Raw genomic sequence first — 23,392 nt, 5'->3', positions numbered from 1 at the left:
TTTTCACAGAACTAGAACAAAAAAATTTTTAAATTTGTATGGAAACACAAGAGACCCGAAATAGCCAAAGTAATCTTGAGAAAGAAAAACAGAGGTGGAGGAATCAGGCTCCCTGACTTCAGATTATACTACAAAGCTACAATCATCAAAACAGTATCAGACTGGCACAAAAACAGAAATACAGATCAGTGGAACAGGACAGAAAGCCCAGAAATAAACCCACACACATATGGTCAATTAATCTATGACAAAGGAGTCACGAATATACAATGGAGAAAAGATAGTCTCTTCGATAAGTGGTGCTTGGAAAACTGGACAGCTACATGTAAAAGAATCAGATTAGAACACTCTCTAACACCATACACAAAAATAAAGTCAAAATGGATTAAAGACCTAATGTAAAACTGGATACTCTTAAACTCCTAGAGGAAAACATAGGCGGAATACTCTGACATAAATCACAGCAATATCTTTTTGGATCTGTCTTCCAGAGTAATGGAAATAAAAACAAAAATAAACAAATGGGGGCTTCCCTGGTGGCGCAGTGGTTGAGAGTCCGCCTGCTGATGCAGGGGGCATGGGTTCGTGCCCTGGTCTGGGAAGATCCCACATGCCACGGAGCGGCTAGGCCCATGAGCCATAGCCACTGAGCCTGCGCGTCCAGAGCCTGTGCTCCGCAACGGGAGAGGCCACAACAGTGAGAGGCCCATGTACAGCAAAAAATAAAAAATAAAAAAAATAAAAAAATGGGACCTAATTAAACTTAAAGGCAAAGGAAACCATAAGCAAAACAAAAAGAGAACCTACAGAATGGGAGAAAATTTTGCAAATGATGTGAGCAAAAAGGGATTAATCGTAAAAGTATACAAACAGCTATACAGTTCAACATCAAAAAAAAAAAAAACAACCCAATCAAAAAATGGGCATGAGATCTAAATAGACAGTTCTCCAAAGAAGACTTATATATGGCCAACACGCACATGAAAACTGCTCCACATTGCTAATTATTAGAGAAATGCAAATCAAAGCTATGTTGAGGTATCACCTCACACCAGTCAGAATGATCATCATGAAAAAGTGTACAAACAATAAATGCTGGAGAAGGTGTGGAGAAAAAGGAACCCTCCTACACTGTTGTTGGGAATGTACATTGGTACAGCAACTATGGAGAAATGTATGCTGCTTCCTTTAAAAAACTAAAAATAGGGCTACCATATGATCCTGTAATCCCACTCCTGGGCATATACCCAGAGAAAACTATAATTCAAAAAGATACATGCACCCCAATGTTCACTGCAGCACTATTTACAATAGCCAAGACATGGAAGTAACTTAAATGTCCATCAAGAGATGAATGGATAGGGCTTCCCTGGTGGTGCAGTGGTTGAGAGTCCGCCTGCCGATGCAGGGGACACGGGTTCGTGGCCCGGTCCGGGAAGAACCCACATGCCGCGGAGCGGCTAGGCCCATGAGCAATGGCCGCTGAGCCTGCGCGTCCCGAGCCTGTGCTCTGCAACGGGAGAGGCCATAGCAGTGAGAGGCCCGTGTACCGCCAAAAAAAAAAAAAAAAAGAGATGAATGGATAAAGAAGATGTGGCATACATATACAATAGAATACTACTCAGCCATTAAAAAAGAATGAAATAATGCCATTTGCAGCAACATGGATGGACCTAGAGATTATCATACTAAGTGAAGTAAGCAAGACAGAGAAAGACAAATATCATATGATATCACTTATATGTGGAATCTTAAAAAAAAACAGTACAAATGAACTTATATTCAAAACAGAAATAGACCCATAGACATAGAAAACAAACTTACAGTTACCAAAAGGGAAAGCAGGGGGAGGGGCAAATTAGGCATTTGGGATTAACATATACACACTACTGTATATAAAACAGATAAGTAACAAGGACCTACCGTATAGTGCAGAGAACTATACTCGATATTTTGTAATAACATATAAGGGAAAAGAATCTTAAAAAGACTACATATATAACAGAATCACTTTATGGTACACCTGAAAATAACACAACATTGTAAATCAACTATACCTCAATATAAAACAAAAACACACTAAAAAAAAAAGCGCTTGTTTATAACCTTTGCCCATTTTTCTGTTGCTTTCTGTTTTTTCTTACTGATCCACAAGTGGTCTTTACATATTATAAATATTCTGTTTTATGCATTGCAAATATTTTCCCTCAGTTTGCAAAAGTCAGTGTATTTTTATCTCTGTTTATAATGTCGTTAGCTATAGAGAAGTCTTAAAAAGTTTATGTAGTTTAATGTGTCATGCTTTTCTCATGGTTTCTAGGATTTGTTGTTTTTAGAAAAGCCTTTCTCACCACACCCATAAAAGTTCTATTAGATTTTCTTTTTAGCATTAAAATTTTTTGCATTTGTAATCGATCAAGAATTTACTTCGCATATGACTTGAGGTAGCAATCTAACTTACTTCTTTCTAAACTGTTAATTTGTCTGTGCATTATTTTTATAGTAAAAAATTAGGTCCAACTAAAATACTGAACAATACAGGAATTAAGTTTATCATTCAGTCATTAAAAATTATATTTTGAAGAATGTTTAATATTGCAGAAATAAATGTATTATGTCACTTTAAGTAAAAATATATAAAACTTTGTGTAATAACTCAACTATGTAGATAAAATGCATACATAGAAGAAGGAAATAAATTTGGTTAAATATAGAGAATAGTATCTCTCTGAATTAGGATTCAGGTGATAATTTTTTTCTGCCTTTTAATATTTTCCCCAATAAGCATGCTTACTTTTATAATCGTAACAAAGTGATTAAAAAGAAACATTATTAAACACTAGCAAAGAACAAGGTTAATGGGGACAGAACTCGTGATGATAAAAATTTCATTTGTTCCTTACCATTTGGATGAAAAGGAATTGTTCTAAATTTCACAACTGGAGGGACAAAATTATACTCCGATGTAAAATTTATTCTCAGTTGGAAGAATGATCCTGTGATACAAAAAGAAACATTTTTACTAAAGTGTCATGTTGAACTGATTAACTGTAACCTAACACTGAAGTTTATTCCTACAGTTTAGCCTCCCCAAGGTCCCTAGAGTTTTATTATATTAATAAGTAAATTGGATTATAGGATGCCTAGACTCCTCTAGATGGTATAACAGACTCCTCACAATCTAATTCCATGTTTTCAGCCACATTCCCACTAGTCCTTTCTACCCACTGACCCTGTCCCCCTAACACCCGGCCCCTTCACTGTGTATCTCATCTTTACTGAACTCACTGCTCCAGAACCCTCTCTTGCCACCTCATGTCAGGCTGTTTACTCTGCCTGGATTTCCTTCTGATTCTAAACCTGGTGAATTCTCACACATTTTTTAGGACCCAACTCAAGGGTCACTTCCTTGGGAAGCCGTTCCTGACTCTCCAAGGCAAAATTAACTAATCACTGCCTCCTCGGTATTCCATTCAAAATCCATAATAGAACATGTTATATTTTATTGTAATTACCCACTTACATGCTTTTCTCCCCTACCTCACTAAACAAATGTATCTTGTTAATCCGCAACTGTAAGAGTGCGTGGTCATTAAAGCTTATAGTTGCCTAGTTTGCTTGAGAATTTGATTTATGGAAATTTATGGGAAAATCATAGAGGAAAAAAATGAGACATAATTGTGGGATTTTTCTGCCAACAGGCATTTTGTTAGCTATTCTCTGACTTCATAGAAGACTGTCAGATGATATTCTCAATTGATAATGCTTTCCTGTGTGTGCTTCTTAAAATCATGATAACATTAAGATTGGGCATAAAGAAAAATTCAAACCTGAAATTTCCATCCATGTTGACAAATGGCAAAAAATTAAACCATATAATAAAAAAATAACATGTAAATACTTTAAGAATTCTAGAAAATTTATACAATGCAACCTTAAAGAAAATAGGCTAATAATACAAAGACTTTTAAAAAAGTAAATTAGTTCTGAAAGCACAAACCATGCCAAACTGTATTCTGTAGACCTTCAATATCAGCTTCCCATTGCATCATATCTTCACTTACAGGAAAGCCAGTAATACCCTTTAATTAAGAAAAATTAAAGCAGAAAAAAGATTAAATATTTATTGCAGCTTGGAAAATCAGATATTAGATTACAATGAATTCCAAAAGCTCTACGTTTTCTTTTTCTGATAATTTTTTTTTGATTTTGGGAAGGTGTTATATATCGCCTTATTACAGAGAAGATAGATTCCAGAAAAACATGCGATAGCAAATTTTAAATAAATCAGTAGTGTAGTGTGCAAATCACAAGTGGGACAGTAAGGTCAAGACTAGAATGTGTGGCTTATGTAAGACAACAGACAATTTAAGACTCAAATTCAAAATGAAAGAAATAGTTGCAAAGCTTGCATTTCTTCAAAGATTTTAAAAACCATATGGATGCTATATAAGCCATGAAGTAAGAAAATTTTCATTAAGAAAAACACAACTCTAAAATTATGCTCATATATAAAAATAAAATTTTCCTACACTTGAGGCATTATTCCAATGGAGGGACAAGAATGTATTTCATAGAATAAGGTTATTGGTTATGCTGAGGAATACACTTAAATATAGTTGATAAATACTTCTGAGCAACCACATAGTTATTGGGTATGTTAAGTGCTGGTCTGGATAACCATTACATCTCTATTACCTACATTATCTATATTTACCTAACACTTCTCCCTTCAACAGATTTTCTTTCAACAGAAAGCCACAAAATTCAGGTGGAGCAGAAACAACATCAAATGTTACTTTCATACCTCTCGAATGTTTGTTGTTGAACTCAATAATTGTTCCCGACATCTCCTGTTAAGGCAATACTTCTATGGCAGGAGTGAAAAGAGAGCAATGCCATTGAACTACACCCTATGCAGCTGTTGGTAAGCATGCTACACCCTCTTTCTATGCACGGCTTTCTATTCTTTCTAAGTACACCCTCGCCCCTTCCATTTTTAAATTCTCCATATTGTATGTGATGAAACAGCCTATGGCAACCACTGAACAGCCTATGAACACTGAAACCTCATTGGTGGCATTCGGGGCAAAGTCTTGCTCTGTGTTAAAATTATACAGGAAAGGTGCTTCTGTATTATATGTGACAGAAGTTGGCAAAAAGTGCACTAGACAGGAAGTAGTAGAAAACCCTGTGATGGAATCCTGCGGCCAAATATTTACTGACCCTTTCTGAGGCTTAGGTTTCTGGTAGGTAAAACAAAATACTACGAACTTATTTTGTAGTATTGTAATTAATGAGTGCAACCCTGGACCTACTAGTCACTTACTACCTGATGGACCCTGATATTCAGGGCTTAAATGCCCATAAATTACTCAGCATAGTGTGCTCAATATTGTTAACTATTATCATGAAGTGCAAATTGTTGTTATTATTATGAAGTAGATAATTATACTGAAATAGGTTCATTAAACAAGTCTGTAGTGGCAAATTATGTTTAACTAAATTATGCCTTATAGAATAAACACAGATTAAACTGCTTTTAAAAATTGGTACTCCAATGAAACACACCCTCCAGGTCTCCAGTACTCACCTCATAATTGTTTTTCTTCAACTCTTGGAATTCTCTTTGCAGCAAGATGTAGGCTCTGCTGTACATGATAAGGCAGCAGAGTCTGGCACTTGTCCCCGCACTCCTAGGGTTCGCTCTGAGGCAGGTGTCTGAGGTTATGGGTCACCTTCCCGCACCTAGTTAACTGACATAAGTTACTCGCTTTCTCGACCGAGCCTCAGAACGCTGCGTGCTCCCAAGATAAGTGGCTCTAAGTTGGACATATAACAGTGACTTTTTTTCTCCTCTGACTCTTCCGAAGGAGGACTTCAGAAGGAAGACGTGAGCACTTTCTCAACTGCGGTGTGTCACTGCACGGCCAGCCCACAGCCCATCTGAAGGCAAACCTGGATGAGCTTCTGGGACCACCCGTGCTGCTTGTGCGTGAAGTGGGCGTGAAAGGCGTAAGCGTAGGGCGGTCGTAGCCGTTTGTTGTCTCCGCTTCACAGGTGTAACTAACTGGGTGCCGGCTCGGCCGGAGGATGCCAATCGGTTGCCAAGCAACTGGACCGAGGGGGGATCTAGAGTGAAGGAGGTGGGAGCTTCTCCGCGCCTCATCCAATCAGCGACGTGGGACGGCCTCTGGAAACCTCCGCAGCCAATCGTCCAACCGGTTCAGTTTGAAAGGCCAATGAGAGCCGTTGTGAGGCCCCCTCCACCCCCGCTCCCCGTGCGCCAGAGAGCTCCACCAACTTTTTGACTCTACCCAGCTGCGGTAGGGGGAAGGAGGGGGAAGTTAGAGGATCTAGCATGTAAGTCTGTAAGTCAGAGAAGCGTCCACTCGAAGTCCTCCGAAATAATGTTTTCTTTTTCTTTGAATATCAGAAACCATCAGGTAATAAGTGACCAGTAGTACAGGTCTGCACTTATTTATAATAACTTATATGGCACGTTAGCGTTCACGATATGTTCGCATACCTTATTATGTCATCGAATCCTGCAGTTACTCTGGGAGAATGCTCCACAATAGGGAACTACTTAAAATTTCTCAGATTCCCATCTCTTGCCGGAGAGTTTTGCACCTGCTGTCCCTTCTGTCTAGACACTCACGACGTTCCTTCCATCCTTCCTTCCCACATTTTTCCTTCACTCATCGTTCACATTTACCTTTGCCTATGATTCCTTATGGAATCCCCTAAGACAAGATTAGGCTCCTTTCTTGTGATCCTAGAGGACCCTGTTAGTATTTATCAGGCTGTATCACAATTGCTCATGGCATTCTCCAGCCCACTGTGAGCTGCTTAAAGGCTTTAATCTGACGGTGTCAACTACAGAAACTGGCATCCTTGCTCAGAGTGCTTTTTTTCTTACTATTTATTTACTAATTTTATGGAAACAGGACATGAGTTCAATTAGTTCATTCATTCCACAAATATTTATTTAGCACTTCTCATATGCTATGGAACAATAAAGATGAAGTGACTGCCCTTTTGGCTCCACATTCAGTAAGTAAATACACAAAACCAAAACAAGTGTACAAAACAAAAATCACAATTTCAGATCACAAGTGTATATAGACAATAAAACAGTAATGTGATAGAGAGTAGGTAGTTAAGGGTTAGAAATGGTGGTCAGGGAAGGCCTTGGTCAGGAGTAGACTTTGAGATGATACATGAAAGGTAAGGTGAGAAGGAGCCAGCTATAAGAAATGTTGAGGGCAAAGAGTTCCGGGAAGAGGAAAACACAATTGTTCTCAGTCAAGAAAAAGCTAGGCTTCAAAAGGGAACCAGGGAGGGCCTGAGAGAACATGGCGGAGATGTGATTAGGATGGAGCCCTACACGGTGAGAAGTCTGGGTTTTATTTGAATAGAAATGGGAAACATTGAATGGCTTTAAGCATGAGAGTGTCATGCTCTGCTTTACATTTACAAAGTTACTCTGGCTGCCTTGTGGAGAATGGATTGTGCAGGAGACCATTTAGAAGGTTCCCATGGTCAATTTCATGTCCAGGTAGGGTAGCTTAGACATTCCCAACAACATCTTAACTTTACTGACATTTGGCACAATAAAATGATTTGATTCTGTGTTTCATAGAACTGAATACAAAGGGTTTTTTTCTATTAAAATATCAACTAGGACCTGAGATTGAATTTTGGGGGGCTCTCCTTCAGATGCCATCAGATTTTCACTTGGGTTTATGTAGGACTGGCAATGTATGGTGAAAGTGAAGAAAGGGCTGCTTCTGTGAGAAAGTAATGGACCCAATTTGGGGATATTAACTAGGTTTCTTGATGATACTGTGGTGGCCCTGTGGTCCCTCCTTCCCCTACTCTGATAGGGGAAAACTGTGATAATAAATGCAGACTCCTTTGTTTTTTTGTGTAAAATTTTACTCTAGGAGAAATTATGTTAAAGTAAGAGAGAAAGATAAAATTAAAGCATTCTTTGTTCTGAAGTTTTAGAAATTGTTATACATATGGTACTTTAGTGCAGTGAAAATCAAGCTGGTATATTCTCCTATGACCCCTCAAATCTATTGCTAGCCTTGCCCTCTCCTTGGGACTTCAGACTAGTATACCCAGCTGCCTGGTTCTCACCAGGCTGTCTCAAGGACATTTCAAACTCAAAATATCCAAAAATAGACTCATTACCTCCCATCCTCTCAAGCAGCCTTCTATCCTGTTTGTTTTACCCAGTTTCTCAAGCTGGAAACTTGAAGTTCGCTCTGACTCCTCCTCTTCCTTATGACTTACATTTAATCACTTACCAAGACCTGCTGCTTTTCTAGCTTCTTCTCACACCTTACCACCAGTGCCCAAGCGCACAGCCTTGCGATCTCTTGCTAGAACACAGAACATCTTTATACTATATTCCCTGTCTCCACACTTTCCTGTCATAAAACTTGACAGTAATTATTTAAACTAAACATGTGATCATGTAATTCTCTGCTTAAAATACTTCAAGGAATCCCCTTCATCTCTCCAGCTTATTCTGCCTCCATCTACAGAGTTTTAAATGTGGATTGACTTCTCAGGGTGTGGGTAGGGTGGCTGAAATTGTGGACAACTTTGTATGTGTCTGTATATCTATGTGTATGTGTGTGCACATAGACTTTTTTTTTTTTGGTAGAACAGGGGCCACGGAATTCATTCATTTTAATAATAGCCTGTGATGTAAAAAGCTTAAGAAACTATGCACTACAGTACAAAGGACTGAAAAGAGAAATGTTGCATTATATTTCTTATGGTAGGCAGAATTCTAAGATGACCTCCAAGAGCTCCACCCCCTGCATAATCCTCAGGACTGTGAATATGATAGATTTTTCTCCTGTGATTAAGTTGACTTATGTGGCATAGTTGACTTTAAGAAAGGGAGATTATCCTGGGTGAGCCTGACCTCATCTGGTGAGCCCTTAAATGGGACTGGGCTCTTCCTAAGGCGAGTAATTGAAAGCATGAGAGGGATTCCACGTGAGGGAGATCCTCTGTCGACACTTTTGAAAATGGAAGGGGCCAGGAGGCAAGGAATTTGGGCAGGCTCTAGGAGCTGAGAGTGGCTGCTGGCTGACAGCCAGCAAGAGAATCAGGGCCCCAGTCCTACAACCATAGCAACTGAATTGTGGGACAAACACATGAGCTTGGAAGAGGACCTGAACTTCAAATTAGAACATAACCTGGCCAATACTTGTGAGACCCTCAGTCATGCCATACCGAGGTCTGACCGAGAGAGTTGTGGGCTAATAAATGGTATTGTTTAAAGATATTAAGTCTGTGGTATTTTGTTATGCAGCAATAAGCTAACTTATACTACTTCTTACCCAGAGTGCACAGCTACTGACCAAGACAAGCTTTGTGGCACAAGGTCAGTCACTTACTGAGCTGGATTTACCTGATTCAGTGTGGAAAGAACTTGGGACCAGTTGATAGACATTAACATATGGCTTTAGACAGGGTTAGGGGATAACATGGGTATGGCATCCTGAAAAATGAAGTGAACCAAGGCTCATGCACAAGTTTTCATCATCCTCGGTGAGCAAGGCACCTGACAGTCTATTTTATTAAACATTTGCAAAGTTACTGAGGCCATCTCCAGCTTTAACAACCAAGAATCCCCTCCCCCTCTTTTTAAAAACAATTCTTTCCCTCAGGAGTGGAACAGATGTTTTCGTTTTACTTAAACTAAAAGACTGTTTTTCTCATCCACCAGGAATATGTACCAGTACAAAGTGTTAACCTCATTTGGATTTGAACCCCCATCCTCAAGAGCAAAAGAAGGCTGAGGATCGCCAAATGTCAGCTCAGCTGTGAGAAGCGTTTTAAATCATATTTTGACGTATGTTACACTGTTAACTAGAAAATGAAGTGCAGCACACATGCTTCTAGTAACTCTGGTTTCAAATCATATGATCCCTTCTTTGTCTTGAAGACCTTTTGATGTGTGTTCCCAATATTGAGTTTCTCTGCTTTTAATAATCTTATATTCCTTCCTCAATATAAATGTCATGAAAAATACTGAATGCTAATCTTCAAAGATCAAACAGGAAGAAAGAGGTAGGCAGTATAGTTCAGTGACTTGAATTCCTGAAATTTCTCATTTAAAAATTTTATTTTAGCTTATAAAAGTCTAGGCTCAAAGAAACGCTTGGTTCCCCTTTGTAAAGTTGAAGTTGCAGGCTCCCCCAAACTACAGAATTCTGTTAGCTGTAAAATAATTTGGTCTCTCCCTGTCAGGTACCTGAGATGCAGGGGCCCATGGATCACTATTTATACCTATATTTGTGTCTACCTAACAGAGGGGGACACAAAATCAGTACATGCTGGCTTTTATTTCACCTTCTTTGCTTTAGCTAGGGCGACCCAGAGTCCAGGTTTGCCTGGGACTGGGGGAATTCGTAGGAAAAAGGACTTTCAGGGCTAAAACTGGCATAATCCCTGGTAAACTGGCACCCCTGGCTATCCTAGCTTGGGCTTCAAGAACCTTTTTAGGGTGGGAGTTGCGTAGACAATTTGGTAACAGCTGTTTGTTTTTGGAGTTGGTGTTTAAAGGTTTGTGTCTGTTTGTTTTTCATGGCAGGCTGGTGCCCAGACCTCGTAATCATAGTTCTGAAACATCATGCCCAAAATTACATCAGGAGAGGATATTAGCAATGCCTATGATGAAGGAATGCAGTGCCTGCTTGGGTACTTTATTTGCGCTGAAGTGTTTTAGGAGAATCATGTCTCCTTTCACTTTGTTCCCAACATGGGAACACCAATCACTGAGAGATAATGCATTTCATAATATCTAAGTACGACTGTGACTGTTAAGTGTGTGTGTGTGTGTGTTGGGGGCAGGGGGACTAGTTAAAGGATATAATTATTCTAGGCTTCTTTCACATATATATCTACAAAGGCGGACCAAGCTTTTAATATACCTTTGCATAGCGCTCTCAGTTGCCCCCTGGGGAGTTCCAGAATTTCAACATGGGAGAAGCTTTGAGGTGGCAATCAGCTTGGAGGGGGTGTAAGGGATGACATATGGTTTACGGATAGCTTAGCGATGTGTCTTGAAGCTGTTTTTACTTAGTGTGTGTTTATTAGGGGTGGTTTGAAGGGAGATGATGAAACATTCATGGGTTAAGCCCACTCCCACTTCACTGGCACCAGTATGGAGTGTTCTACGTTATGGCATGTGCATGAATAATTAAGTAGGATATTTGTGCTCTAAATATTTTACCACATTAGAAAATAATGTATCGCTTTATAAAAATTGTTTAAAACACATTGAATAATGATAGCAACATTGTCACTTTTTGAGCACCTCCTATGTGGCAGATACTTCTCATATATTTGTATATGTTCTCATTAAATGCTTATATCAACTCTGAAAGACAGGTATTAGAGAAAACGGATAAAATTGTATATACTATGTTTTTGAGAACTTTTGTGTCAGGCAGTCTTCTCTGCAACTCATTTATGTTACTTAGCTTCAATCCTATGAAGTGGATACATTTTCAGATGAAGAAACAGCAGTTCAGTAACTTGTGTAAATTCACATGGTTACCAAAAGGTGAAGGGAAGATTTAAACCCAGGCTGTCTGACATTAGAACCTTTACTCTCAACCTCTGCTACATTTATACCGTTTTACGGATAAGGAAGTAGAGATTGCTTTACTTACTCAAGGTCATCCGGATCACGGGCTGGAGCAGTTGAAAAGTACATGTGCCTGCGCCATTCTCCCCATCCAGGGTCCGTGAAGGGGGGGCGGGCGGTGGACATATAGTGTCAGATGCTATGTCTGAGGAATTTATAGATTTTATGGTCACTTTTATGGCACATTCTGGGGTGGTCTTGAGAACTTAGCATTTTTAAAATCTCCCCAGACCATTGTGATAATGACCAGGTCTGGCAACTGTTGCCCTACTGTAGGGCTGGCTAATAAGTTTCATTCCTGGTGCCATTCTTGACTGATTAGTAGGTTATCTAGAGCGGTATGTTGAAACTCTTCAGGCTAAATCTGAGCTCAGCTGGGAAGAGCACCAGTGAGTGATTAGCCGCACACACAAGAGAAAAGGGCGCTGGTGCCCTGGGTTTGCTATACTGACTCTATGTACTCAGGGCTTCAGCTGGGCTGGGGATTGTGTTATTGTTCCCAACTATTCACCCCCTTCCCTGGAAGAAGTTTCTGCCTCCTTGCCCCTGACTGTGACGGTGTGGCTTGCGGTGCCTCTCAGTAGGTCAAGATTCAACCATGTCCTACGGTCAGCTTTGGCCTCAGAATTTGTGTTGACCAAGAGAACGTGAGAAGTGGACGCGATATACAGCATGTCTGAGCGTGAGTTTTATGAGTGACTGTTTCAGTTCTGCCTCTTGCTCTTTTCCCTGTGCCATGAGAACAGTGTGTCCTGCAGGGACCTGGGAGCAGCTACAGCAGCTGACCCACCTCTGCTGACTGACATGAGTGAGAAATGAACATTGGCTCCTACAAGGCAAGCTGCTGAGATTTTGCAGTTATTATTGCAGCCAGGCTGACTAATACACTCCATTTCCAGAGTGAACTCTGGAAGTACAATTCAGTCCTAAACTGTCATTTGCCTTAATATTAGTTTTAGTCTTATCAGGTTGACTCTTAGTAAACTACCTAGATCATGCCATTGGGGAGTTGCAACTCCTTTCAAGAGATTCTAAGGGGCAGAGACTCAAAAGAAACCTTTCAGGGAACTGTGTTAGGATGGACCCCAATGATAACTGGAGTTACATCCCTAACGCCCAAGGGCTGCAATGGCTGAGGAGCACGTGTCATAGAATGGAGCCTGATCTCCACCTATTTCTGTTGCAAATTACATGTGCCTCTACGGCCATGGAGAGCTTGAGCATTAATCTATGTCTTTGTGCAGCCAGTTCTGTAGTTTCGTGTGTGTCTTTGAATTTACATTCAAGAACATAGGTCCATGAAGCTTGACCTTTAGAACCACTTTCCTGCAAATTGAATATCCCCTTATTTCAGCATGTTGAGCTCTTGAGATATTGACCTTTTAACAAGTGTAAGTACATGTAAGTACAGTAATGCCCTATCTGATCTTAGGAGTCGTTCTCCTAATTTAACCATTTTGGGATAAGAACAGCTACTAACCTGGTCACTTGGGTGAGGATCAGTGTCATGTCGGGCCTGGTCAGCAAACGTCATAGTCCTCGTGTGAATAACCAATTCATAGGTGCCTAGGATTCAAGTAGTCATAAATAGGTAAGCAGACCTTCTCCCTGTACGGCTCTGTTTTGAAGCGTTCCCAGCCTAATTTCCCAGAGGATTACGCTGACCTTGGGTGCTTTGATGGTTTGTAAGGCTCTCCTTCCTCTGAGTTAACAGCTTCCTAACACTCTTGGCATTTATGGTAACAAACTTCAGGTGCAGGCATCTTGTAGCAGCAAAACTTTTCCTCTTATGTGTGTGCTCCCTCGTTCCTTCTGCTCCTCTAATATAGCGTTTCCTCCTTAGCGTTTGAACTCTTGGTTGAAAAAAATGCTCTATAAATGAAGAGTCTGAGCTCCACCTCTCGTACCTCCCCCGGAGCTTTCCGCCCTCCAGAGACAGAGGGGAGCACAGCGGAGCAGAGGAGTACTCAAGGCCAGCCAGTGGGGACTGACAGCCTGCAGCTGGCAAAGGAACACAGTGGGACCAGCCACAGGTGACTGCATGCAGCCAACTGGGTCAGGTTGTCACAGGAAGCTCAGGGGAGGCGGGCAGCCTCTGCAGCTGCTTCTGCTTGCTGTTTACTGGGAGCTGGGCCTTCCCCCCTCCCAAGAAGGACTAGCCTATCCTTGACCTCAAGTTGCAAAGCAGAGGAGAGTTCCTTTAGTTGTGTTAATCAGCAATGCAAGGAGTCAAAAAAAAAAAGGTATACTAAAAAAAAAAATAAATAAAATAAATAAAAAAAAAAAAAAAAAAAAAAAAGGTATACTAAGAGACCAACTCTTTTGTGCTTGTCCATATGAAAGAAAAAGCTTTTGGTCACCTCCCAAGAATGTGGTCTTGAGTGAACTAGACAAGGAGTATATTCTTGGCAAATCTAGGTGCTGTTACTCTTCTATCCAAGTGAACAACTACAGAAAATATAACCAATTGCCAAATGGTTAATGCAAAAGTTTTTAGTGTTGAATTTTTGATGAAGTAAAACCTGACTACCTTTAAGGGGACTAAAGTGGCTGAAATGTTCTTAAATGTTTATATAGACATTGCTAAGGATGTAAATGACCATCCTCCCACCTTCCACTCCCAGGCCTTTAGGCTGGCCTGTAATTCTCACTTATTGCTGGATCCCACCCCAGAATTTTTGATTCAGTACTTTGAAGTGAGGCCTGAGAATCTGCATGTCTAACAAGTTCCAAATCTGCTGGTCTGAGGACCACACTTTGAGATCCCCTGAGATAGGCAACCGTCTTTGAAGGTGTGTAGATAGAGCCCGTCTTTAATCAGTATTGAGTGGTGTGTAGGAGGTATTATCCGAGGTGGTGCTGTGAGCCTGCAGATGTTGGTGATTAAGGAATTAAGGGTAAGGCCCCAATCACAGAGTTGGGTTTGGGATGGTGGGAGGGGAAGAGCCTGGAGACATAAGAAGGAAATGGGAGTGAAGGGCAGATTGAGGAATTCAAGTGAGAGGGAGAAACCCAGCCTGACACCGATCTCACTGCCATGTGAAGTGATTGCTTTATTGAGTTTGATCGCTGAGGCGGTGACAAGAGCTGTACCTAAAACAGATGGATAAGGCCCTGAAGGTTTTATTGTATCCCCTTCTGTATTAAATAGCAGAAATGGACAAGTTCTTTGAACTTTCATAATGATACTCATTTTCCTTGACAGTGTGTATTAATCGCCAGATGGGGAGCTCTTTCTTTTGGGCAAATAAGGTCATAAAGATAAGCTGTGACAATTAAATGGCCACATTTCTTTTATTTTATCAATATGGTTGGAGTCTAAGTTGAACATAAGATGTACACAGCTTTTTCTTCTTCAGAATTCTAAGATGATTTTTGATGTCTAAGTTCACATGGAAACATCAAGGCAGAAAAAGATGCAACTTTAAAAACCAATTTTCACATTACATTTGATTGTTAAGTAATTATTCAATATATTATTTTGATTTTAAAAATTAGAACCTTGCCATATATAGGTGGGTGATATATGGTCATAAAGTCACTGGGATTCTGCCTTCCACCTATGGCCACTAACAAAAGAATGTCCAAGTCTATTTTAAAAGCTTACTTAAAAATAATCATTTCAATGAAATAGCAGTAAATACGAATTATGATTCCTCTTTCTATGAAATGTCAAACATTAGGAGAGATAATATTAAAGTTCCCAAATACCTCCATGATAGCAATATTCAGGAAATAATATTTTATGGTAAACATTTTTAATAAACAGCAGCATAAAATAATCAGTGTTTAATATCATCTCTGGTGTGTGAAATACAAATGCATATATCCTCAATATAAAATAAGCTTCTTGTCATTACAATTCCATGCTTGTCTATTTGAAATGCCCATAATAACAAATCAAACATTAAGTAATACAGTGATTAAATGCATGCAGTGAAAATAAGGAAAGATATGATAGGGCGAGACATCTGAATACTGCCATTATATATTTGAAGAAAATCTATACCGAGTTAAAAACAAACAAAGGAAACAAGGAAACAGACCAGATATAAAAATGCAGAGATATATTTCACTTCTGTGATACAAACCATAAACATAGTTTTGTGCAAAAAAGAGAAAAGATCTGAAAATAAAGTCATCTTACAAAACATTGTCCACAAAGCAAAAGATATTTTTCAGTCTGTGAAAAAAATACTATTTTAATACAAAAGGGACTGTGTTATGTAGTATCACAGTGCTATTATAAAATACATTATTACAAGTGGTTTTGAAATTTAGTTTGCTCACCTTAATGACTTCAGTAATTATAAAATGTTTAAAATAAATGTTATAGTTCTTTATAAAAAACTAATTTGAATTTATTTTTTACCCATAGTAATGTTTTTCCAGAGTAGATATCTTACTGGCTCATGGAATGCTACTTTCCCTTTAAGGGACTCCTAGAAAAACTCAGGTTCACTGAAATTGTGTTTACTTAAAATAATAAATATTCTTGGAAAACAATTGATTGTCGTATGATATACAAAACTGTGGTTTGAATCTTCATCATTAAACAGTTGCATAGCAACAAAAGGATACAAATATTCTCCTCTACCTAAAGTTAAGAAATGTAACTTCTGAATCAGCTTATTTATGCCATAAAAATATGTCTTAATTTATTTCTGAATAAATCTGAATATAGCCAATTCCTTGTGTTCACAGTACCTATAAGTCCACATTTGTTGTCTGAAGATTCAGTGTTTGGGAAAAATTGCAACACATTTTGGTAAACATATTTCTTTGATTTCTCATCCTAATTGAATTTTTTGTTTTACAAAATTGAAATGTCAACGTGCTTCTAAGTCTCTTACATCCTCCTCATCAAATATCATTTCCAGGAATTACTTTATATCCTGTAAGTCTCTTTATAAGTCTCTTCAGCTGTAAAATAAAAAAATGAGACTTTGAGACATTGCTCTTAGAATAAATGAGTTATTCTTTTAACAGGAGAAAAATCAATCATAACATTCCTTTCTATATAGAACTTGAAACCCATAAGAATTCTAAACTTGGCAGAAGATGGCTAGCAGGTAAGGCATGAGGTACACATTTGATACCTTCCTTCCTCTAACTAAGGCAAAAATGATCACGTTGCTTCTAGTTACCAGCTTAAAAATTTCAGTTCATGGTTATCTTTGAAGTGAGAACTCAGTACTTGTGTTTTTAAAAATACTGTAACATTTTGCAAATAGAATTCATAGTCTTTGGATTCCAACTAACACTATGAATACATTGTCATAACTCTTGGTGCTAGAATAAAATCTGTGAACATTTCCAGATCAGAAAAAAAAAAAAAAGTGAGAGAAACTTTAAATTAACTAGATACTGGTGTCAGAGGGTTTCCTCCTTCCCCAGAGTCCACTGATCATGTGCACCCCCATACCTTAGACAGCGCATAAGCAGGAGGATGCAAGCATGGATGGGCTGGTCTGTAGCCACACCTCTATTCTTCAATGTTATTGGTCCAGGGAAGCTCCTGTGAGGCTGTCCCCATGGGAACCCTTGTTCCTTTCCCATGGATGCCGATCGAGGCCAAGGGGCCATTTTCCTGACTGTGCTGCCTTTTGTGCCTCATTTCTAATGCAACACAGTGAACTATCAACCGGCGGTCAATTTCAGCATCCACATCTAGCCTTATGATCTGATGCCCTATGTTATTTCAAGGGCTTGTGTAAACACACTGTGGAAAAAGCCTTCATGATCAACAGAGGAGACTCACAAAGAGGCACACTTTTCACGTTCCCAAAGAAGCCCCACTGTGCAGAAGGCTTCAGGGAAACTTACACTTACGGCTCGTTTCCATCTGGGATTTTAAATCTGGCCTAAAGTTTCCTCACTGATTCTGAACATCACTTCCATACAAACATGCATAGAGTCTAAATTGAATCAACATAATTCCTGAACATCTGTCCTGAAGAAAAGACAGCAGGTAGACAAAAGCTATGGTATATACATTTTGGGGAGAGAACAGTCATGGCAGCCAAAGGTGAATACACAAAGCACCGTTTGACTTTCCTTTTTGGTTTGATACTTAGTCATAAGGTTCGTTTCCTCTTCACTGGTTTGCAGTTTTCAGTACTTGAAACCAGATGTACCAATCCCAGTGGCATGGCCTACACCCTGATGGAGTGTTAATCCCACAATGTTTTTTTTCTGGCTGGTGTTTGCCCTGGTTGGTAAGACACAGTTAAACTTCACAGAAGATACTTGTTGCAATGTCTGCTAAATGAGAACCTTACTTTAATAAAAACATTTGAATATAAATCTTTTCTACGACTTTCTAGTTTTTCCTGTGTACCACATTTACAAAAGTTGTGCATTTTACAGTTCTGCAGAAATCATAGATTCGGTGTGTCCATGAATGTTGGAGTCTCCTAGCAAAGATGGTTGCTTTGAGTCTATTTTGTAGGGTTTTTGAGACTTGTTGCCAAAAACGGTGATACCCATTCCACCGGGATGATTCGGAATCGACATGTGTGGTAGTAAGGGAATATTTGCTTCCTGGTTTGATCCTGATGAAGGTAGGCTGGTCACATGACCAGTACTAGTCGACCCACTGGCACTGCTCGGGGACCGACTCTTGGGAGGTGGGCAGTGCTGAATCACTCTGGGAGGACCTGCTGGCTGATAGTGGGCAGCTGGAAACGCTGCATATCCAGGAGGTATTGGGTATCCATTGATGGGGATGAATCGCTGGTTCTGAGGTATTGGCGGGCTGATGAAACCAGCAATCTGGCCCTGTGGTGTAATACCCTGGCTCGGGAACATGTAATTGGGATATCTGGGGTTACTGAGATTACTCACTGGGCTGGCACTAAGGGAGGTTGTCTGCGTGGTGGCATTTCCGCCGGAAGGAGTAGTAGAGCTGGTATGACTTGAGAGTCCCTCCCAGGACCGAAGCCGGACGTGAATATCTTTAAATCTTGGTCTCCTGGAAGGAATCTCATTCCAACACTCTGTCATGAGGCTGTACATTCTTGGGGGGCAGTCTTCGGAGCATGGTAACAGCTGTCGTTTTCTCACCATCTCGATCACTTCCTGGTTACTAAATCCATAATATGGCTGGAGTCCAAAACTGAATATCTCCCACAAGACAACCCCAAAAGACCAGATATCTGAATCAGAAGAGAATTTACCATACATGATGGCTTCAGGGGGCATCCAGCGAATAGGCAGCAAAGACTTACTCTGCACCCTGTAGTAATCAGCGGAGTATATTTCTCTGGAAAGCCCAAGGTCTGAAATCTTTACGTGAAGTTGCTCTCCGATTAAAATATTGCGAGCTGCAAGGTCCTTATGGACAAAGAAGTGACTAGACAGGTATTCCATGCCGGCTGCGATCTGAATTGCAATGTGTAGAAAATCTCCATGATCCAGGCTGGATTTTACAGTCCCATCTTCATCACTGCTACAGCCAACGTCTGAATGTGGGGACCGCATGATGAGGAACTCGTGGAGATCCCCCTGATTCATATACTCAAAAAGCATACACACAGGTTGTTCCTGAGTGACAGCCCCTAGAAGGCAGACAATATTGGGGTGGTGTAGTTCGGCCATCAGGGAGGCTTCTTGTTGAAATTCTGTCCATTGCTGGGGGTTGTTATAGTCTTTCAAGGTCTTTATAGCAACTAACTGAGCATGGTCCATGCCTGGGAGATAGAGATGGCCCTTATAGATCTTTCCAAAGGCACATTCACCCAATTCTTCCATAAAACGTACAGCAGAAAGAGGCAGCTCTTTAGCCTTGCTCTGTAGGAAAGAAAGGCAAAGTGTGGTTTAAAACATTTTCTAAGGCAAGACATCCTGGCATCTGAAAGGAGGGGTGAGGCATATTGAGAAAGCTTCTGTACATCAAATTAATCACAACATTGTACATCTAGAAGTCTTTAGAATTGTTGGCTACAACTTAGGCATAGGCAGAGTTTTGTCCACCACTCCCCTATCCCTCCATGCACACCCCCTGCTCCAACAATGGTTTCCTGCCGTTACCTAGAATCTTGCTACTCAAAGAGTGGTCTTGGGAAGAGCAACATTGAAGCTCACTACAAATGCAGACTCTTGGACCCACCTCGGACCTACTGAATCACGATGTGCATTTAACAAGACCCCAGGTGATTCTGGTGAATGTTAGAGTGTGAGAAGCACTGCTGCTGAGGATACAGCCTTAATCCTTAGCCTGGGACCTAAGAGTATTTGTGACCTGGTCTTACCCTTGCTACGCCTCCACATGATGGCATCACTTAGGCCGAATAGGTCTCCTCATTGTCCACATGCAAATGGCATGCATGTTCTTGCCTAATACCTTTGTTCTTCCAACGCTCTCCTATTTCTAAGGTATATATTGAGCTAAAAGCCAGAGAAACCAAAACAAAAGGCTGTTCTGAGGTGCTCATAGTAGAGGTGGGGAGGTTTGGAATGTGCTTCTCTCTACCTATCGAATCCTTGTTCTGAAACTCTCTCTGACCACTCTGTTCTTTGCCTCCTGTGGAATCCCTCTGGCTTTACCGTCTGAATGCCACTATGTGCAGTGGCATGCAGTGAGGTGACTGGCTACACGCTGACCTCCACAGCCACAGTTCAAATTGGAATCCTGCCCTCTCCACTTACCGGCCGTGTGACCCTGGGTACAATATTTAACCACTCTGTGCTTCAATTCCCTCATCTATAAAATGGGATGATAATCGTACTTATCTCGTAGGGTTCTTGTGAACTTTTAGTAAGTTAACATTTGTCAAGTGTTCAGCATGATGTCTGGCACATGGTAAGGGCTATTGAACTTTTAGCTATTATTACCTTGCTATTGCTGCTCTTTTTACGAATATACTTTGTCCTCTCAATCATATTTCAAGTTTTTTTTTTTTTTTTTTTTTGGCTGCACCGTGTGGCATGCGGTATCTTAGTTCCCCGACCAGGGATTGAACCCATGCCCCCTGCATTGGGAGCACGAAGTCTTAACCACTGGACCTCCAGGAAGTCCCCCAGATTTCAGTTTTTTGAAGGGAGCTATTGCCTTTCGAACCAACCGATTATCTCTATGGCTTTGCAAGTGGGTTATTTACTGATTGACCTGAAAACAGACAGGAGAAAGCATCTAGCTCACAATGAAAATAAATATTAAATTGTGACATTTGATCTTGACAGTAAACATCTATTATGTCATGTGTTTTTACTATTTTTGAAATTCACCTCTGATCTATCCTGACATTTAATCTAATTTGTTAGGGAAAAAGTCATAAAAGCAATGCATTTGTACCTAAACTGATTTTTTAAATAATCCCTTTAAATGCACTTTAAATCCTTATTTTTTTTAAAAAAAGTACTGCTGTGAGTATCCCAATTGAAGCTGATAATTTTGCAAATACATATGGAATTCAGAGCTCTCTGTACACAGTTTAAATCAACAGTTTAGAAAATTAACTAAAAATTTTCTCTAACCCAAACTCTACTAATCTAGAATTCATGATGATTAGCTCTGCTCTAGGCTAATTTTTGCAAGGCAAAATGCCCATTAACCTAATTATAAGTGTAAATAAACTTGTAGCAAAATACCCACTTAAGAGGACAAAATAGAACTGAGAATTTTGAAACATTAATTCCTCCATGCAAATAATATTTCTTATCATCTATAGGTCTCACTAATTTGTTAAAGCAGATTTTATGGGGTTTGTATTTATAAATGTCTTACAGTAAAGTTACTTCTGCTGAAAGTAATGGCAACTTCTTGCTTTAAACATTTAGGCAATTGAAGCTTATTAATACAGTCCTATTAATTACAGTATTGTTTGTAACAGATTAGAAATAACCTAAATGTCTACTTAGTGGAAACTGATTAAATTAATTGTGATGGAGCTAGTAAAAACAATATTATACATTTGTAAGAATATTATACAGTTGTAAGAACAAATGAGGACACTTTCTATGTACTGATATCCAAAATCCTACTACTAAGTTAAAAATAAAAAGCAAAAGAACAGTTAATGCTGTATGCTGCTTTTGTGTGAAAGAGGAGGAGAAAAAGAATGAATATATTCATATTTCTGCCCATAGGCATAAAGAAACTCTGAAAGGATACTCAAGAAACAGCAGTGGTTATTGGGAGGATATGGAGGTGGGAACTGGGGGGAGGGGGGCAGAGGTGGGAGATTTTTCACTTTATGCTTTTTTATACTTTTTTGTTTTTGTTTTTGCGGCACGCGGGCCTCTCGCCGTTGTGGCCTCTCCCGTTGCGGAGCACAGGCTCCGGACGCGCAGGCTCAGCGGTCATGGCTCACGGGCCCAGCCGCTCTGCGGCATGTGGGATCTTCCCCGACCAGGGGCACGAACCAGTGTCCCCTGCATCGGCAGGCGGACTCTCAACCACTGCGCCACCAGGGAAGCACTGCTTTTTTATACTTTTGAATTTATGAACCAGGTGAATATATTATCAATTCAAAAAAATGAATAATTTAAAAACATATGACCCATCTTTCTATCTGACTGAATCCAGGAAATTTATTCTGCAATCACAATTCCTTCACTGTTTTTCCTTTTGCTTCTAGGGTCAGGATTCTGTGGTTGCTACGAGTTCCTTTGGGAGAACAGAATGTAGGTGATGGGAAGAGTAACCAAGCCTACTTTGTAACTCTTGCAGCCCTCAGATTGATTGTGCTTTCGTGGCCAGAGTAATCCAAAGTGAATTTTTCCCACATGACATTACGACAGGGATTTCCATCAGAACTTTACCTAATGATGTAAATGAATCCAATTTATGTGAAAGTCCCTTGAATGGCATGGTAGGTATTACTTACTTTTTAAAAAAATTTATTTATTATTATTTTTTAATTTTTTTGTGGTACGTGGGCCTCTCACTGTTGTGGCCTCTTCCGTTGCGGAGCGCAGGCTCCAGACGCACAGGCCCAGTGGCCATGGCTCACGGGCCCAGCCGCTCTGCGGCATGTGGGATCTTCCCAGACCGGGGCACGAACCCGTGTCCCCTGCATCAGCAGGCGGACTCTCAACCACTGCGCCACCAGGGAAGTCCTTACTTTTTGATTTAAACAGGATCTCTCATGCTTTTGGTGAAAGAGAAGGGTATGGGACTGAGTAATAAACTACTTTCGAGGGAAAGTGGGAATGAGGAACTAAACCCAAGGAATATTAGACTGATCTAATGAGGCGTTAGGACTCTTCCCCCTTCCCCTGCTGAAGCTTAACCCGTAGGCAGTGTGGGGTAATTCAAACCATGTAACCTTTGGACTCATACAAATCTGAATTTGCACCTTGGACCTGCCGCTTTCTATTATTAATAGTTAATATTTATATAGCACTTACTATGCGCCAGACACTGTTCTGAGCACTTGACAAATATTAACTCATTTACTATAACAACCCCGTGGGATAAGTCCTATATATTACGTGGCTGACCTTGGGTGAGTTTCCTAACTTTTCTGAACCTCTATTTCCATATCTATAAAATAATATAATATCTAGCTTCCATAATTACAGTAGGGATTAAATGCAACAATGTATGAAAGTAATTTCCACCTAATAAGTGCTCTTTAAATCAATTTTATTATCCTTCTTAGGGAAGTAATCCAGAAAGTGGAGTCAATGCAAATGATTTAGATCCATTTACAGCCTTAAATAGCTCTAGATAGTCATCTATAATTCTATGTTTAAAAAACGAAT

The 23,392-nt window shown here is 40.0% G+C and overlaps 2 protein-coding genes across 3 annotated transcripts in view; both read right to left on the bottom strand.

The window, feature by feature from the left end:
• The window catches only part of UBE2U (ubiquitin conjugating enzyme E2 U), a 40,502-nt gene extending 34,435 nt beyond the window's left edge, over positions 1-6,067 (bottom strand). The window contains exons 1-3 of the mRNA XM_067712689.1: positions 5,594-6,067; positions 4,001-4,082; positions 2,904-2,996 (exon numbers count right to left, since the gene is read on the bottom strand). Of these exons, the coding sequence (XP_067568790.1) occupies positions 2,904-2,996; positions 4,001-4,082; positions 5,594-5,659 (241 nt within the window). The 5' untranslated portion in view covers positions 5,660-6,067. The remainder of the gene's footprint in view (positions 1-2,903; positions 2,997-4,000; positions 4,083-5,593) is intronic.
• Positions 6,068-14,958: 8,891 nt separating this feature from the next.
• The window catches only part of ROR1 (receptor tyrosine kinase like orphan receptor 1), a 410,068-nt gene continuing 401,634 nt past the window's right edge, over positions 14,959-23,392 (bottom strand). For both annotated transcript variants that reach the window (XM_067726407.1, XM_067726408.1), the window contains exon 9: positions 14,959-19,474. In XM_067726407.1, the coding sequence (XP_067582508.1) occupies positions 18,047-19,474 (1,428 nt within the window). In that variant the 3' untranslated portion in view covers positions 14,959-18,046. The remainder of the gene's footprint in view (positions 19,475-23,392) is intronic.

This window comes from Pseudorca crassidens, chromosome 2 (assembly GCF_039906515.1).
Source record: "Pseudorca crassidens isolate mPseCra1 chromosome 2, mPseCra1.hap1, whole genome shotgun sequence".
Taxonomy (NCBI): domain Eukaryota; kingdom Metazoa; phylum Chordata; class Mammalia; order Artiodactyla; family Delphinidae; genus Pseudorca; species Pseudorca crassidens.
This window is presented reverse-complemented; position numbering and strand designations above follow the sequence as displayed.